This window comes from Poromitra crassiceps (genome assembly GCF_964638095.1).
Source record: "Poromitra crassiceps genome assembly, chromosome: 8".
NCBI lineage: Eukaryota > Metazoa > Chordata > Actinopteri > Beryciformes > Melamphaidae > Poromitra > Poromitra crassiceps.
Window position 1 is genome coordinate 12,271,202 of NC_139629.1, and position 19,792 is coordinate 12,290,993.

The following is a 19,792-nucleotide window of genomic DNA, read 5'->3' on the forward strand; positions in this document are numbered from 1 at the left end:
ACGGGGGCCATTTTGTGTCGAAAAGGCAGGGTAAACACAGGTGCAAGCAAAACAGTAATGAGGGTTTCCAACTTCTAATCATGGAAAGAAATTGTCCCCGTGAAAAGGGTCTATCACACCACAAGTGACTCGTTCAAGACAAACCAAGCCATTTCTTTGATTCTCCATTTCTATCTGATCCGTCCCGTGTTCCAGTCTGAACAGACAGCTGCTGACCGACCGTCTTTAGCCTCCATCGGATAGGAAAGGATGAAAGGGACGTATGTCATGGTGAATATGGACCCTCCTGTGCCATCCACTCTATCTTCAGCCCTATTCGTCCTGAATAAATGAGTTATTGGTGAATTAAATTGAAGAGACCCGGGGCTGGGGTTATTATGAGGATACAGTATCTGTCCAATTCCAAGTAGACGAGAAAAATTCAAAATAAATGAAATAAATCTCTTACTGCATTCCCTCCCTTTTGTCAGAGTTAAAGAGACGTATGGCATGGTGACTATGTCCCCTCCATCTTCTGCCCCATTCTTCCTGAATAAACAAGTACATGCTCTTGAGTTATTGGTGGATTAATTAGAATTAAATTAAATATCTTACTGTATTTCCTCCCTTTTGTCAAAGTTAATGCGTTTCTCTGATCTGGATCACAGAAGTGCCAATCGAGGCAGCAAGTTGAAGATGCTGCAGTGTTTTATAGTTATAAAATAATTCAGCCTGAAAAGGCTGAATTATACTCGACCAAGCTCCGTGGGGGTGTGGCCCCGCGAGTCTCCGTGAGTCACCGTGCAGACCTCGCGCTGGGGCTGATGCCATTATACTCAGAAAGTGATCAGCATGTATTGTACAATGGTAATAGTGAGAACACCCCGTGGAAAAGTCCCAATGAAACGCTATTATGTGCAGTACTGAGTGCGCTTTCACTCTCAAATGACCCCACATCAGCACATGAAGGAATCACCAAACTTGTTTTTACTGAAAGCCGTTTTACTTCTCAGCCCTGATAGCCTACTACTCTGTGCTGCTTTTAATCTCTCTCAATAATGCTCTCAACACAACACATTTAATGGGTGAAATGACTAAAAACGAACAGTTGCAAATCAAAGTTTATAGCCTACCACATGGGTCAAGAAATGTGGCGAAAACACAGCTCAGTGTTCAGGGCTCAGTGGCTTGAAAGCGGACATGTTTGGAGAGAAGCCGTGCGCTGCTCGCGCTGTTAGAAAAAAAATCATGCACAAGGCGAGAGCCAGACGGAGGTAGCGCCCAACCACGCCCAACCATTTTACGTCATTTGACGCGCCCGCCCCTCGCTCCACCCCCGCGCCCTTCACGGCAGTGTGAGCATAATACAAGCTTTACAGCTTGGCATGTTGGCAAATGACCATGGTATCAGCAGGATAGTCAACTCCTAGGTGTGCGTGAAATGATTTTAATGCACTTCGTGGAGGCAGCCACCCTCCACCTGTGGTGTCATATGGTTCTTTGCCTCCACATCGTGCATTAAAATAATTTAACACACACCTAGACATTGATTATCCCCTACATATTACACCTGCCAACAGATGGCTTATAACCACCATACTATGTGTTGGACATGAACTGTGAGTAAACAAGTTATAGCTAATGGCTATCTTATAGCAGGACTAAACCCCCAGATTTCTGGCAGAACGGCATGCTGCTTGATTTGAAAAAACCTATGGGAAAAAACAAGAAATGAAGGCGAAGATCGTCTCACTATACTCTTTGGCTGTGCTCAGACAATCATTTTTTACCGGAAATCGACGCCATGACAGTTTGCCCATCACCTAAAAAAAAAGTTATATGAGAGCTACAAAATCTTTATAAATATCAACAACTAGCCAACGCTGTATTGAAACAGCGTTGCTCAAAATGGTTGAAAGTTTCAATCAATTTGGTCATTCAGTGGCAAACTACTTTATTGCCATTGACTCCCATGTAACGATCGTTAGGTTATCGTTAGCTGGCGGCCGCAGCAGAACACAAACCCAGGACAGTGACACAAACAGCCAATGAGCTGTGTGTATTGTAGCGGCATATTGGTAGGAAAATGCTTGTGACATCATGGGAATAGGCTTGGAGTTGTGAGGAGCCGGGAAAGGGTACAGGGGGAGTAGGGGAGTTACTATCTTGAAATCCCATAGTCTTTGGTTCATCGTGACGTCAGGTTGTACCACATTTTGTGCAGTTTTGAGGGCAAAAAAAAGCAGGGTTGAACCCATAGAGGTCACTTATGCGGCTGAAAATGATACAAATGGTACAATGGTAACCGGTTGGTCTCAAATGTGGAAATTCTGACCAGAATTCTTCACACACCACCCCCAAAGTCATATTGGTTAAAAGCTGAAAAAAAGTGTTTTGGGGTTTAGTCCTGCTTTAATGTTTGTCAAAGACAGGTGATGGGCTGAGAGGTGAAAAGGCACACACACACACACATACAGGGAAACCATACAGTACAGTGTGCCAATAAGTGTCAATAAATTCAATGATAATGGTAAAATTCTCAGTACAGACTTGAAGCCTTTTCATCTGGACAAGATGACCTGTCCATCTCTGCCTGTGTAAGTGACTTTTTTCCACAGTCTGGTGTGGTGTGTACACAAAGGGGAAAATGACTTTGATCACATGTTGCTTTAGGGAAACCAACTTTATATTGGACTAAGATGCATTCAATCTTCATCTGTGCCATATACATGGTATAGGGTGAAGGACCCAACAGTTAATTACCTTAAAGGAACACTCCGCCCATTTTCAACCAGCTTTGTATCATTAGAACATCAGTAGTATATCAGAAAACTGTAAACGGTTTTGAAGTCTGTCATTTAATTTGACAGTTATTGAGTGTTAAAGTGTGGACCAGTGACATCACTGGGCCACACTAACTCAAATTAATAACTCATTAACTCAAATCAACTCTCAATAACTGTCAAACTAGATGAATGATGAATAGTTTGACAGTTATTGAGAGTTGATTTGAGTTAATGAGTTATTAATTTGAGTTAGTGTGGACACTGGTCCACACTTAAACACTCAATAACTGTCAAATTAAATGACAGACTTCAAAACCGTTTACAGTTTTCTGATATACTACTGATGTTCTAATGATACAAAGCTGGTTGAAAATGGGCGGAGTGTTCCTTTAACAGTTAATTAATTCACACACCTAATGGAAGGCTTATTATAGACCAAACAAAAACATGTCAAGCCCAGTCAGACGTGTCTGATGAAGCAATAAGGCCATGATGCAACACTTTAAGGGTATTTTTGCCAACTGTGATTAAGTTAATTTTTCACGATACACAGATGATAAATAAGCACAGCACAGGCGTGCGCACACATGCGCACTGCATTTCTCTAAGCCCCTCCTCTCTCGGCACTGCTCGGTCAGTATGCTGACTGTTAAAAACGGAAACCAGCGGGCGAGTCATTCTTCCTTCTTTAGAAGAAAACTAATATCAGCAAAACATACCTCTGCCTTTGGTGTGATCTGTCAGGAGCCTATACAATGAACAGCACGGACTCAGACCAAGCTACACAGAGGGTAGGCTTAGGCTACACTCAACTCTGCAGAGTTTGATAGAATGGGATCTGGAAACAGACAACAGGTGACTTGACTGGATACAATTTGCAATCCAACAATTTTATATCCAACCTGAGATACATGGGGCTAAACATTGATTCTAAGGTTTGTATACCTAATGTTTATTTATTTGTTTGTTTTGTTTGTTTGTATTTATGTATCATGATAGGCTAATATTGGAATTGTATAATAGTTTATAATAGTTAACTTTTCTATAGGCTTTTTTCTCCATTATCTCATTTACTAATAAAGGAAAATGCTATGCTTATTAATGAAGTTTTATATACTGTATATATATATGTATGCATGTATGTGTGTATATATACGTGTATATATGTGTATGTGTATATACAGTATACTGTATGTGTGTGTGTGTGTGTGTGTGTGTATGTATATATATATATATATATATATATATATATATACATATAATACAGAATGTTTGTTTTTATGGATTCATCAACTCAGAGAAACATGGGAGGAATTCAACAGTGAGTCTCGCACTCTCGTGTGTCAATCATGGCAAAATGTGGTCCTGGAGACACCTATAGAGCTGAACAGTCACGTGGCATTTCTTGCCCCAGAAGAGAGTTCCCCATTCAGTTCTCCATAGACATTTAGAAAAATCCTTATATAATGAGTTTTAAGGCTGGAACCAAGCCAACCCATGACCTACTGAATCATGAGTGACCATAAAACATTTCCGTTTTCTAGCAAAAACAAAAAATAAAGAAAAAATTGAAAATGTGATTGTTTTCCCCCGTTGTTTTTTTGTTTTTCCTCCAACTGAAATATTTTATGGACACTCACGATTCTGCAGGTCACGGGTTAGCTTGGTTCCAGCCTTAAAACCCGTGCGCTGAGGTATCAGCAAAAGCACCGCCCCACAAATCAGATCTGTAAGTCCGTCGAAGCTCCATCAGTGATGTGATCCAATATTGTTCTGTCAATTTATGCTGCCTTGTCGAAAAAATGCTCGTGCTACCCTGTCTGTAAAGGGGAGACTTGTGGATATCCATAGAACCCCTTTGAAAATGGCCATGCCAGTTTTTTCCCTTTGCCAACATTTTGCCTAACTTTGGAGCATTATTTAGCCCCCTTCCCAACAAGCTACCATGCCATGGTCGATTCCTTGAGTCTTCTCCTTTCATATGACAGCGGATACTTCACTCAGCCATTTGATTGAAAGGGAGACTCCCACAAAAATATGAGTGGTGGCAAGTATTGTTGAACTGCTGATGTATTTTTAGATGCTTTGTGTCTGTATGTCTGTCTGTCCGTCTGGTCTATGTACTGTCTCAATGTCCTATGTTGAACACTGAAACGTGCAAAACGGCTTTATTCTACTCTACTCATCATTGGTAATGTTCAGGCATGAGTGTGTATAACTGTGATGTAGGACTTTGCAAAAAACGAGCAAGAATTTTGACTCACCCTTTCCTCTATAAATAAGAACAACAAAACTGACCTACAACTGTATATGTTCAGTTGATTTGTTTCTTAGAGCTGTTGCAGCTTTGTAACCAATGTTACCAACTTCCTCCCCTCTTCCTGATCTTCCTCTTCCTCTCAGTTTAGTTTGGGGAGTCAAGGGGGCTTGCGGGAAGCCCCTCCTCCTGCCACCTTCCATATGGAGAGCGAGGAGCGTGCGGGGTCTGGGAAAGCCACGCCCGCTTTCACAAAGGGGGAGGAGCCTAATACCGCTGGACAGAATGAGGAGGAGGAGGGAGGCGAAGAGGTGTGCAACAGGTAGGTGCTCACAGCATCCCACAACTACAGTAACTGTTTGCACTGAGGACTGCTGTCGTTTGCATGGATTTAAAATCATAGGATTGTTTTTTCTCTCATCAGGAACAGGAGAAAGGAATTGAGTCTATGATTCAATATTAGGCAATTCCTCATAAAAATGCATAGGAAAATTAGATGAATGAGGATAATATATTATAGTCATCTTTGTAGACTTGGACTCCAGGATGAACTGATTCGATTTTAGTGGTCAAAGGTCATAGTTCAAGGTCACTCTGACTTCACGTCCGTCCCATTCTTGTGAACACGATGTCTCAGGAACGCCTTGAAAGACTGTCTTAAAATTTGGCGTGAACATCCGCTTGGACTCAGAGATGAACTGGTTAGATTTTGGTGGTCAAAGGTCAAGGTCACTGTGACCTTGCAAAATACATTTTTGGCCATAACTCGACAATTCATACGCTAATGACAAATGTCACACAAATGTCTAATGGGAGGTTACTGATATTGAGCTTCAGGTGATTGTCGTCATACCGTGTAACGAAGCTCCCCTCTGTAAAAAATAGTCTTGAAGTGAAGACAGCATGTTTCTCACTGGAAATGATTCACTGGAATCATACCTGTTAACTCATTGAGTGCCAAGGACGTCGATCGACGTCAAAGTAAATAGTGACGTACTGTAGAGTGCCAAGGACGTCGATCAACGTCAAATGCGTTTTTTGACGGTGGGACGTGGATCAAAGCCTCCTGCATCTCCTGTACAAATATTGTAGCTATTGGAGGTGTATAACCTATTTTACGGACTCATTAGGTGGCGACAGTGCTCTCCAGATTAGAGAAAGGTCAGGAAAACAACAGGAAAAATCCCCGTGATGAAAGCATGAGCGGTTTCTCCGCTCATGCTGCAGCCAGAGCCATATAGATTGCTCTGGCTGGAGCTGACGTTGGCTGCGAACAGCAGTCAATCCGCGCCCACAACTGAGCCTCTCTGTCTCTGCTGTATAGTTTCTCCACACGATTAGCCGCCAGAAAAGCAACACCCGACGCCGAAGGGCAAAACCATTCTCAGCAGTCCGGTGTGGCTTTTCCCTGTCACGCTGGGAGCCGGCGCACAAAAACGGAGCACTCCGAAAATAGACTGGGTGCGTGTTAGGCTATGTGTTAGTGTGAGGAGGAGTTTGCAGCTGAGGGGGGGAGAGGGGGGTGGGGCACGCAGGCACCACACAACTACACCACGTCACTACATCAGAAAATATTATCTTCAGAGTCAGTGAATGTGCTGGAAATGCTTCATTTCACAAAAGGCGGTATATCTCAGCTTATAATTTGAAAGGCATGTTTTTGCTCAAAACAACCTATCTTCTCCGGCTCATAACTAAAGAACGGAAAATGGTATCAATAAACTTTTTTTTGCTGATGATACAATAGAGTCTCCTTGTTCTTTGTGCGTGTTCGGTGTTTACATAGTAATATCACACAATATTCTGTGGGCCTCGAGAAATCACTGAAAAAAGCTCTGAAACTCTGGCACTGGGAGCGTCCGTTCTCCAAAAGTGGCTGGCACTCAATGAGTTAATATAGCAATAACTTCAATTTCACACACAAAATAAAAAAATATGTACCTTTATTAAATTCCTTTGAAATCTTTACTACATATATTTTATGAGTCTGGACAGACGTGGATGTAAACTGCAACCTGGCTTGATGGCGGAAGCATACAACCGTGAGGCGGTTATTTCTATTTTGTGTGTAACAATGGTTATTACGTTGCTTTTTCTTAAAATCCCATCACACATTTGTACATTTTAACGTAATCTAAATATGAAAAAGGTGATGGGAGAATACATTGCATTGTGGTCTCTGTGTATTTAGTTAATCCTATTGGAAATAACACAGATGCTAAAGCAAAATTAATATCTGGATAAATGTTCAAAGGCATATTGTGGTTTCTAAATGTGGAACTGCTTCTCACTGATTAGCTGTAACAAATAAATACATAAATAAATAAAAGTACAAATAACACAATGAACTCGAGAGACTATAGAGACGTGTTTCAGCTTGTTCCTGTGGATCATAAGAGAAGGTCAAGACAATTGTATCTATAAAGCACTTTCAGTAAAGCAAAGTGCTGCCTTTTCTGGACAACAAAGGACACAACCAGTGCAATTTAAAAACAGGAGAAAGTGCTGTTTTTATCGCACACATCTGTCCTTCTGAAATATGAATGGGACCTTAACACACAGGCCAACTGTCCTACACTTGTTTTTCATGTACCACTGACACTGCTGTTCATTATTTCAAATCTTTTTTCACAGTGGGAACATGAACCACATTAAACAGACATAAAAAAATAACCTATAAACATTCTTAAGGCTATTATTGTAGTATTATTGACGGCTACAGCTGACTCTCAGATATTATATAACCTATCTGGTTCACAAACATGTACAACCATCAGAATATTAATAATTTGGTAATGCTTTGAATAATGTATGAAGCTTGCTGCTGGGAGGTCAGGGAGCGCATGGTGGTCCAGGTCTTCGTCTCTCCTAATGCCTGGTTGGGAAGAGGCACTCTTGACTCTGTGATTTGATCTGAAGCGTTTGATAGCGTGTGCAGAGATGAAACGGCATTATGCCTGTGTCATGAGTCATGACATGCAATGTTATGTTGCTGTGTTGAAGCCAGAGAATGACTCGGAGAGCAGCGCAGAGCCTGGTGCTGTGTTGTGGAGCCCTCTGTTGGTGGAGAGACACAATGCAACCGACAGTGGTTGTCATCGCAGCATACATAGGGCCATATCTTAATGCAAGTGCAAAATCTTTGCTAGCACTCAAAATCTCCCTTTTTTCTTTTAATTCCCACTGGGTCAGTACATTAAATTAACTATTTCAGCGACCCAGTGGTAATTAAAAGAAAAAAAAAGATTTAGAGTGTTAGCAACTAGCAGAGATTTTTCCCTTGTACTTGCACTGGGCATAATATATGGCCCCTGGTCTCTGTTTAGTAGGACAGATTTAACATTGGTGGAATCTGTGATCGATTTTTCATGTAGTTATTGTTCAACAATAACTACAACATGCAATATACAAGTCAATATTGTATTTTTTTATTTGAAAATGCATTCTATTGATCTCTCTTTCCCCCTGGTCAGTGTTCCCCAGGAGTCGGAGCCCTCAGGTGTGACCGTGACCCGCGGCTGGTTCCGGAGGAAGCCGGTCCCCCTGCGGCAGGCGTGCGGCCAGCGCAGCAGCTACGACCTGCGGGAGCGGATCTGCATCGGCAGCATGACGGCTCTGCACACCGCCGTCTACCAGCAGGTGCCCACCGACGAGGCCGAGGCGCAGATGCTGGCCAGTGCCGACCTGGATGACATGAAAAGTAAGAGACATGTGATGTAACACACCTTCTAGCCGCCATATTGGAGGCAGACAGCGGCTGTGAATGGCTGATTGTGTTTTGCATAGACATGATTGATTTCTGTGCTTTTATTGACTGGGAGGGGATCATTTTGCCACCGATACATCTGATCAATTTTGGTAGATAATCTCAACTTAATCTGGTCAGCTAACCATCACTACCCACAAACATGTGATTTGTGCACTAGCTAACATACAAGCTAGCATTAGTAGTAACCAATGGTAGTATCTAATCGTTGGTTGCTTGTAAATTGGTTGGTTGGTAAATAAATAAATAGCATTAATAGCCTGCGGATTGATTTTTTTCCCCCTGTTTTTGTTCATCACAATTTGTGTCAACTTCTGATGAGTAAGGGTGGAGAAAATGTTGGCAATTTGGCTTTGGTGTTTTGCCTCAATTTTTGGATGTGAATGGATTATTAATTTGCCGTATGTCCAAGTTCACATGCTCAAATAAAAAATATTTAGGGAAATACATCATCTTAGTCTGGTGTGTTGATCAGAGTTGTGATTAAAGTGTTGGATTTTCACATTTCAAAGTGGCCATTCGGAACCCCTGCTTTGTCACATTGTTCTTCAGGGCCTGAAGAAATGAGCTAGATGTGTTGCTTGCTTGTTGCTTTTGCAGAATAAAGTTGCCAAAGGTGTCTGAAAAGTCACTGCATGAGTCTAGTGACAAAACCATTCAATTGGCAATGTGCTGGTAGTGATTTGGAGGGGAAAGGGCTCAAATGACAAGATGGTTTCCTCTGTCACAGCGCTCTAAATTTAGAGACAAAATGAGGCTACTTAGTACAGAATTGACCTCCAGCCGTGCCACAACAATCCTTTTCATCTCTCTTTATCGAGCTCAGCTGTTATATATTTAGACATTAATTACCCACTGCCAATTCTCCAGTGGCCCTCCATGATGCTTTGTGTCTGGACGTGGCTCCTAGGAGATGTGTGATGTAACTGCAAAAGCTTCTGTGGTAATGCAGCAGATTATGCATAACGCATAATGATTGCTGTAGTATTGTCCTCCCTGCACATCTAGGCTATTGTTTTCACTTTGATCTCACAAGGCTCTAATATGTGGTCATTTTTGGGGTTAATGTCCGTGTGGCCATGATTGAGCAGACTGTTGCTGTCTACCAAGAACTACCAAGTATTTGAATGGTACTTTTGAAAGAATGCTCAGGAAATGCTGCCCTTTCTTTACCACAAAGCAGCTATTTTCAGATTTACAATTATAGTTTATTGGACATTGCTCTAATCTTTCACAATTTAGATGAGAATGGCATCTCTCTAAAAGATAGCAAAGCAGGTTAAAGCTGCAAGTCTGCAAGTCCCTTGTGTGGATGCTCTCCTCTCACATCCTCCATATTCAGAGTCATTTTCTTTACATCATGGCAGCAGTGAGAAAAGCAGTCATCAGGATTGGTGTATGGAAGTTGGGACTGTGTGTGTTTGAGTCGGTAGATGACGAGTGAGGGAGTGAGTGAGTGGTTGGGTGGGTGGGTGAGGGAGTGAGGGAGTGAGTGAGGGAGGGAGGGAGGGAGGGAGTGAGGGAGGGAGGGAGGGAGGGAGTGAGTGAGGGAGGGAGGGAGGGAGTGAGTGAGTGGTTGGGTGGGTGGGTGAGGGAGTGAGGGAGGGAGGGAGGGAGGGAGGGAGTGAGTGGTTGGGTGGGTGGGTGAGGGAGTGAGGGAGTGAGGGAGTGAGTGAGGGAGGGAGGGAGGGAGGGAGTGAGGGAGGGAGGGAGGGAGGGAGTGAGGGAGGGAGGGAGGGAGGGAGTGAGTGGTTGGGTGGGTGGGTGAGGGAGTGAGGGAGTGAGTGAGGGAGGGAGGGAGGGAGGGAGTGAGTGGTTGGGTGGGTGAGGGAGTCAGGGAGTGAGTGGGTGGTTGAGAGAGAGAGAGAGATCCACAGAGAGAGTGAGAGAGATAGAAGATAGGAGCAGGAGAGAGATTACTGTGTTGTGTGAAATAGATTTTATGCAACCTGAAAATCTTAGGTCATCAGTGAGCCGATCTCACTTCTTAATAGACAGTAAAAGGAAAGGCATCGTCAGCATCCTTTCTGCCTGATGTACAGAGTTTGCCTAAATAGACCCTTTTCACGGGGGCCATTTTGTGTCGAAAAGGCAGAATAAACACAGGTGCAAGCAAAACACTAATGAGGGTTTCTCAATTCCAGTCATGGAAGTTTGAAACCCTCATTAGTGTTTTGCTTGCACCTGTGTTTACCCTGCCTTTTTGACACAAAATGGCCCCCGTGAGAAGGGTCTATTGGACGCCATTCTCTCGTCTAGAAGATGCCTTCCTGGTGGCTGTTGAGACACAAAGAAAGAGAGTCATAGGCCAGCTAGACTGTAGTTGTAAAAAATATCTGAACATATCTCAGTCAGAATATGCCTCAGTATGTACCTAAATGTTGGGGTATTTGCACATGATTCTTGGCCGTTTGGTTTAAGGTTTGTTTGATAATGTGTTCAGATGGAATTCAGTAAAATAGATAGTGAACTTCTGCCCGGTGATGAAAGCTAGGGTTCAGCACCCTCTGTTGGCAGTAAGAAGTACCACAAAGTTGTCTTCCTATTTTCTCCCTGTGCAGGGTGTCTGCTCTGCATATCCCTTTCCTGTTAATACTACAAAGACCCAGCACCTGGCAGTTGATGGCAGGTTTTGTATTTTTTTCCAACAATATATTTATAAATTTTTCAATGAGCACATTCATACACAAACCCAATTACAATACAAACAACCAAACGTTTTGCATTTTAGAATTTAATTATCTCACCTTTTCCTGGGTCTTCTTCCAAGACTTTTCCTAGACAGACATCCTTTCTGTACAAGTCGGACTTCCAAATTTGTGCCAAAATTTGTGCCGAACTGTTAATCCCCCGTTCAGATTTTTGGCCCTCAAAATCCACTGGCCTTTCTAAAACATATTGAAATATTACTAGTGTTTTCTAGTACTTTGCAATTTGGCTTGTGATTATAGTGTTGGAACTATATCTTTGTTTGTCATATTATTTTGCTGTGACTGTGAAAGTCACATTTTCTTTATTTTCATTTTCTTTATTTAGCCATATAAACCATTAACAAATATAAAAAATATTAAAAACAGCAAGACCACCTTTCAGCAAAGCTTCATTCTGCCATTTTAGACCAGAGACATACCAGAAGTAACAGTGTGCGCTCGGCTGCTGCGTGGCCTCGCCTCCTGTCACTGATGATGTCACAATGCCTATGATGACATCACTGATGATGTCACAATGCCTATGATATCATCAATGCCTATGACATAATCTGTGATGTCATAAGATGATGTTGGTCACTGATGACGTCACTGATGATGTCATAGACATTATGACATCATCAGTGGGACAAAAATGTAAACGGACAGATATTGCCCACTTACTCCCTTTTATTCACCTTATTCACCACGCCCACTTTTTCTCTCTTCCGCGTTCAACGCAAACGTATTTGTTCTTCCGGTTCAGTGCTAGTTGCGAAGGCCACTAGTGGCTAATAATATTAGCCACTAGTTAGTTATGTTATGGCAGTAAAATGCCACTGAATGACCAAATTGATATAACCGTTTCGAGTAACACTGATTCCATACGGATCACCAGCATTAGTTTGTTGTTTATAACGTGGCTATATTCATAACGTTTCTATCTCGGATGCGTTATTTCGAATCGCACATAGGTTACGCAACCTAACATAGGTGCGCAACCTAACGTCCACTCCACTAACGTCATCTTAAGAGCACAATATCCCTGGAATGCAAGTTTAACTAAACGGTTACATGTCCTCTGCATTCTACATAAAATTAAGATATTACGGGTTGTTTTATTTTGTATGTTACATACGTATTGGCCAAGATATGTTACTTTATGGGGGAGTAATTCTGGCAGTTTAGATGCGGAGTGTGCGCAGCCATCTTGCCTGTGGAGTTTTTGGCAAGTCAAAACGGAAATACTATTACAAAATGACGTAATGCGGAAGCGTCCATGTGTGGGCAAAGAATAAGGTGAATATAGAAAAATATATATAAGGAATACTGTAGTTATTATGATTAAATGTCAATAAATATCAATAGTTAATATTACCCTGATGAAGGCCACAAGCCAAACGCGTTGGTCTAATTAATGTTGTTCTTTATGTTGCTGGAGTTTTTGGCCTCTTAATATTAACAATAAAAAATAAGATGGAGAGAGAAACAGTGGTGTAAAAAGGGGAGCAAGGTGAGACATGTGGAAGGTATTTGCAAACAAATTAAAGTCACAAATACACAGTTAACCAAAGTGAATATATTGATTGAATAAAAGCCAGAGAGAGAGAGAGAGAGAGACAGAGAGACAGAGAGAGAGAGAGAGAGAGGAAAAGGGCCATGTTTGGCAAAACAAAGCTCTCCACTTTCCTGGCATCCGGGGCATTAATTAACACAGTCGATTGAGCAGTCGATTCTCCTTCATCAGCGACCCTGCCCTAGGCCATCAGTGACCCTGCCTCGGGGCATCAGTGACCCTGCCTCAGGGCATCAGCGACCCTGCCACAGGCCTTTCCTGCTACAAAGCAGAGCAATCATGCACAGCCCAGGACCCCTCTGGAAAACAGGGCAGACACCCTCGCTTCATGGGATTTGTAGGGACTGATACTGGACTTTGACAGGCCATGTGCATCACACATCCTGTCTCTTCCACTCTGCTCAATCTGCTCTCCATCGGTTCACAATGTGTTTGGGTGCAGGCCCTGGCCTACTAGCTGTGGATCGTGGCATACTCCAACTATATGCAAATTGCTATTGATTTTCTTTTATCACTTTGTTTTCATCATAGATAATTAGGACTTTCTGCCACACCACAGTCGGTAGCTGGTGGAGGATCTGTTGTGGAGGCACTGGTTTCTTGAAGCATTTTTCCAGTTTTTACTGGATAATTGTCAAACTGGTTGATTTGGTTTGCAGATACTGTATCATTTTCACCCATATATATTTGAAATTTGCATATTAGTATGTTAAATGAGCCAATGTTGGGAAGTCACTAGTCAACGAGTCCATTATAGAAATGTTACCTGATTTGCGATGGTTATTTATTTGAGAATACCAACTGAAAGACTTACTGTCTACTAGTCCATATTTAACATTTTCACATTTCATTATACTTATACATCTGAAGTAAACTTTTAACATTTCATCAACAAACTGAACAACATTACAAGCCAACAAAAATATCAATACTCCCTCTTGTCACTGCTTGCATGCTCAACATAGCATGCGCATACACGCACGCTTACACACACACACACACACACACACACACACACACACACACACACACACACACACACACACACACACACAGTGAATATTCAGGCTTATACCATGTTCTGGGTTAATACTCGATTCTGATTGGCTGCAGGGTGTCCATTATTTTGTGATAATGTACACCTAGCTAAGTAGTTCCAGGCAAATGGTATGTTCATCGTTCATATCAATGCGCCAAGGAGTCTGGCGCCGCAGGTCTCCATAGTGGGATTATTGCGATGGGCGGCGCTTAGCGGCAGTGTCCTTGGAAAATTGTTTCCAACAATCCAACTTGCCGTTTTCAGCGTGTAGCAACGAGCTAGCGTGTAGGTTTCTGCCGTTAGCTTGCTAGCTAGTTAGCGTTGTTGTTTTCACTGAGGCGGCAGGGCATTATTTACAGCGACAAACAGGGAGGAGGGAGCGGAAGCCGCTCTGATTGACATGGTCAGAGCCAATGACAGAGCTTGTAATAAGCCGGGAGCGGACATCCGGCAGCGACTGAAACAGTCGCTCCAATGGGAGAGCAGAGTAGAGCAGGGGAGGGTTTATCCCAGTTATGGAGACCTGCGGCGCCAGACTCCTCTCACGGTAGGGAGGGAGGGGAGGCTGGCCAGCGAGACTAGGGTTAATATGGCACTTTTATAAGTTTAGAAAAAAATCGTCGGTCAAAGTAACTATTTAGATTACCCCTGTGTGTTCAGTTTATCAAAATAACGGTAATTTAGAAATCTCTCATTTTCTGAGATCTGATGGGCTAGAAATTCTGCCAAGGTTGTAGGCAGTACTAGGCACTAAGCAGCCATTTTCTCATGTGAAAATCTTGAGCAGCCGAGGGGACTATTTTGTCTCCGCTTCTCAACTCATCCAAGGTTATGAAAACTAGATTTTGATTGCAAAACGCATGAAAATATAAATGAATGGCGGTCTTGTTTTGTTTCTTTGGCAAGTGACCACGGTATGAGCGGGTTAATGCACTTCGAGGTATCCATTATCAGAAAATAATGGGTTTCGCGGAGGCAACCGTCCAAGGCGAAAGCAGAGGACGGTTGCCTCCGCGTCGTCCATTATTTTCTGATAATGGACACCTCGGCATGCATTAACCATTACATGTTTTGCGGAGTGTCTGTTTAGCACACCTGTTGTCGGCAAGTCAGAGCCCAGCAGCACAGGGGAACTGTGGTTTCCATGGCGACCTAGGGATGTGAACAGTGAGATTCAGCACCGTCCTCTCTGACTGAGCAGAGCCTTGCAGCTGCTTTGGATGCTACTCCATTACTTTCATCACTTCAGTTTGCACAGTGGCAGTGTCTGAGCATATGTGTTTGAGTGTGTGTGCTCATACCTGCATGTGTCCCTGTATATGGTGGCATCTTTACATTCAGAAGATAACCCCATCATCTTCTGTTGCGGCTTCAAACCTTTGGAACTTGACATTGACCCTTCTGCACATCACCAGGTAGTTGTTTTCCAGAAGCCACAAGATCAATGGGCTGTGGGCATCATGGAAAAGGGCGGCACCAGCCACCATCCAGCTGGCAGGCGGGTCTCAAAAAGCAAACCACCCCTTTTGGATATTTGCTTTTGGAGTGATGGCTGAAGCGACGGTTGCTACTGTTTCACCAACTCTCTCTCACTGATTGTGCATCGGGCAGGGGGGCTTCTGCCTGAGGGTGCAGCTCCAACGCTTTGCTTGTTGTTTGGATTTCAGGGACAAAATTGTTCTCTGTGTGCTTGAGGATCTTGTGCCATACCTATGATTTTTATTAGTGAACTGGAAGGTGAATTTTTGGGCTAACTTTTTCTTTTTTTTTCTTTTTTTTTAGTTTCCTTGATATTTTTTTCATTAAGGGGCTAGTTTTTGTTCCATATAATTTCTTATTCATTCATTTGAACCCTGATCACAACTCATCAGTGGTGGACTGAGGTGAACATCTTCGGCCATCAAAGACTGATATCGAGCTTTAGTTAGGAGCCTTGGTTTCCAACAACAACACCGTCTCAGGTTGCTCATTGGTTGTGCTGCACAACAAGTAGAGGTAGGCCCTCGGCCTCTGTGAAGACCCAGGCCCTGTAGAACAGTGACCCAGTGTGAGCAACGGTGTTCAAGAGTTGGGAGCCCTGGATGAGCAGTGTGTCCACCTGGAGAGGGGAGGAGAGGAGGAGGTCCCGATGGAGGAGATGACAGACGCAGGGGGACAGGAGAACCAGAGGTCCGGGGGTCCCGAGAGGGAACGTGGCGCTGCCCACCATGGACTAGAACGTCAGCTCAGTGTACACAAAGGTCTGGGCACCCCAAAGCAGCGGCAAAATGATCCTGTGCTCCGCGGCTCATCGTTCAACATGGAGGGGTTGGAGGACTTTGAAGAGTTTGTTTTGGATTTCGATGACTATGACTTGCTGGAGTCGATCCACACTCACCTGGACTCGCCGCTGGAGCCCATCCGTAAGTAGCCAGGCTCTTTCCATGTAGAGGAGTGACTGAATGATAAGTAGCCAGGGTCTTTGCATGTAGAGGAGTGACTGAATGATAAGTAGCCAGGGTATTTCCATGTAGAGGAGTGACTGAATGATAAGTAGCCAGGGTATTTGCATGTAGAGGGGTGACTGAATGATAAGTAGCCAGGCTTTGATGTGGCCTCATCATGGAACCAGAAGGGCATATTGAGTTGATGTAACGGTTTGTTTTGTGTTCATCAGGGAATTGAAATGCACTACAGGCCATTCACTGCTAGTCTATCACTCATATTGCAGCATGTTTTAGGAAAGTACCATTAATCAATAATTATATATAGCTGTAATAAGTATTGTTTTTTATTTTATCCAAAATGCCTCATGGTGCCAGGAGGGCAGATATTTTAGCAAGGGTGCCCAAAGTGGGAATCAAATCCCTAACCTTGGCACTGTTAGTGTCATGCTTTGCCCATTCAGCCTCACAGGACCACAATGCAATGGCTACAGGTTTTCTGTAGTCACTTCAAATTAGCCATTGTGATTAGTTATGAAGGAGTTCCTGCATGTCTTGTGAGCTTAAACAGACCTAATAGTCAGGATGTTTTAAAGTCAACATTTGCCAGTAATGTTGCTGGTCAACTTTATTTTAATTCATGGCCATTAATTGTACAGTTTAATAATAAATAATGTTACAACGATGTACAATAGTTGATTTCCTAAGATACAGCCGTTAGTTCAAGCTGACAAGCTTCCCGTGCTCTGATGCACTTGTTGAAACTCAATTGTAAATCCACTTTGAAAGCTGTTTGCATTGATAGCTAAGTCGTCATGTAGCATAACATGGAAGAGCGCTAACACACTCTTTTTAGATGCACAATCAATAAGTGGGAGTTCACTTGTTTCCATTGACTGTGTGGTCCACTGCTTCATTACTGGCAATCAATCAAGGCTCATTCAGGGCTGCATGCACAACACAGTTGTGCACAGTATTGAGTGAATTGACACAGCACTCGACTGCTGCTGTTGCCTGCTTTGCCATTGATCCAGTGGCCCCTATTTGGCTCTGGGCCCAGCAGCCACAGCTAGAGCACAAAGACCTCTCATTGACAAACACTTTCATTGGTGAGAGGACAACCATTTTGGGTTTTAATAAGTTATCTGGATGTTATCTGGACAAGGAAAAGCGCATGTTAACGCCAGGTGTAAATGGAATCAGGCTAATGTGGTCAAGCACAATCTGATTGTAATCTGATGGAAGAAAAGCCATGTTAATGCCATGTGTAAATGGCCTCCAAGATGGTTCTGGGATCTGATCTGGCACCAGCAACCAGTTCGGAACGAGACAGAGACCCTGAATTTGAGATACCCAAGGAGGAGTGTTGCCTCCTTGACTTCTTTTATTGAAACAGAGGCTGACTGGGGCACAGAGCTTGTAAAACACAGTAGACGAGGCTCTGATGGGATTTGATCTTAGGCCAGCATGGGTACACAGGCTAATCAGGCTTTATGAGGTGGGCCACTGCAATGCATCTGGACACCATTGATTTTATATTGTGTATGGGACCTGTTCAGTTCCAAATGCAGGGGTGTTTACATGGGTTTTCATTACATTAGCAGACTATTGAGGTAAATCACAGAGTTCACAGCGCTTTACTATTATCAAGCCAGAAAGTGTGATACTCAGAGTGAATGAAAACACTCAAAGGAGAGTTGAGAAGTAGAGGCAAAGCCTTTGTATAGTGCTGATGTTTTCTCACACAGGAAGAAGTGGTTTAGATTCACATGTAAAGGTTTGAGGAAATTCTTGAATGGGGCCACTTTCCTACATTGTAGATGACATCAATTGATATGACTATTAGCTATTTTATTCCAACATTTATGCCATAAATGTTTTCTATGTCTTCAAATATCCATTTCATCTGCTTATTATACCGTAACATACCTTACAAACATTTACTCCTTAAAGTCAATGGTGCATCACATACAATTTCCAAATAATGTGGTTAACCTTTTCCCCTGGGTTTCTCAATCTGTTTTCCTTATAAAGCCACATCCACATGCACTCCACTGCCTGTTTTACACAAGAAACTATAGCCAAGTCCATCCCAAAGCAAGAGCTATTCATTACACCAAATCACATAAATTATGTTTTGTGGGCTTTGGATGTTGCAGTGAGACAATTTGCCACAACACTGCACTGTGTATACGGTATGTCACTATAGGTCAAAAAGGTTGGGAAGGAAGCCCCTCTTTTGTACTAGAGTGAGTCTAGAGTTCAGATTTTTGGGTTACAAAGGTGTTGTGAATCAGCCCGATATCACCCAGGCCACCCAAATGTTCAGAGAGCGATAGAAATTCAGATACGTGGACAACACTCTACGACGTGGCTTTTCAAGTCGATGACAATGGATATATGTAAGCGATCATTTTGGACCATTCTTGGCATTTGTTTCGTGCCTACAATGCACATGGATCAGCATTATTAAACCGAGATGTTAGCTTACAGTGGAATAGCCTCGCTAATTTGTTCTTCTTAGAATAGATATAATCTAGAACACATGTGTCTTATCACTGACCCAAGAGAACAATCAAGAGCACTCACTGAGGCAGCTTATGTTGCTCTTGCAAAGCCCCATCAGAGTACAGCCAAAGGCCTTCTCTTCCAGTTCACCACAGAAGAGATCATGGGGAGAACTCCGAGCTCTGTGAATGTGCAGCAGTGAACAGCTACTGCTTTCACTCAAGCGCTGTAGTTAGTACTGTGTCCAGCAGGGGGGGAATTACACGGAGGCTAGTGTCCTCTAGAGAGAGAGTGGCGTCAGCAGAGGACCAAAATGCGAGACTCCTTAGCCAATGAACAGCCAGGAATGGGTCTCGCGCTACTTTTGCATGCTAAAATAAAGCTGATAATGTACAATTTGATTCAAGGGATGAAAAACCCTTTCAAAGTACAACACAAACTGTCTATTTTGCTGCAACTCGACAGTGCTGCTTTTTTTACTCAAGAGTTCCAGGACCTTACTTCCTGGAAAAAAACTGGTCCATTGGAGTGAATGGAGATGTCGGAACTCTTCTATTATACGGCTCTGACGGAGGCCATCAGGCCATGGCCTGTGTTGCCCCTCCCTCTGGCCGTGATGCCCTGAGACCCCTAAGGCCACCTTGGCAGTGCCCTGCTACCAGCCTGCTACTGTCAGTTGCTTTAAAAGCGTCAGTGGTGTCAGTTTAATATAGCCTGCCCTGTGCAAAAGATGTGTCATTGGCTCATTTTAACACACATTTCAGAAAGATG

The 19,792-nt window shown here is 43.0% G+C and overlaps 1 protein-coding gene across 1 annotated transcript in view; it reads left to right on the top strand.

The window, feature by feature from the left end:
• Positions 1-19,792, top strand: part of slc4a3 (solute carrier family 4 member 3) — a gene marked incomplete at its 5' end in the record, with an annotated part of 72,500 nt that overhangs the window by 19,333 nt on the left and 33,375 nt on the right. The window contains 2 exons of the mRNA XM_083641048.1: positions 5,169-5,344; positions 8,496-8,722. Coding sequence (XP_083497174.1) covers positions 5,169-5,344; positions 8,496-8,722 — 403 coding nt within the window. The remainder of the gene's footprint in view (positions 1-5,168; positions 5,345-8,495; positions 8,723-19,792) is intronic.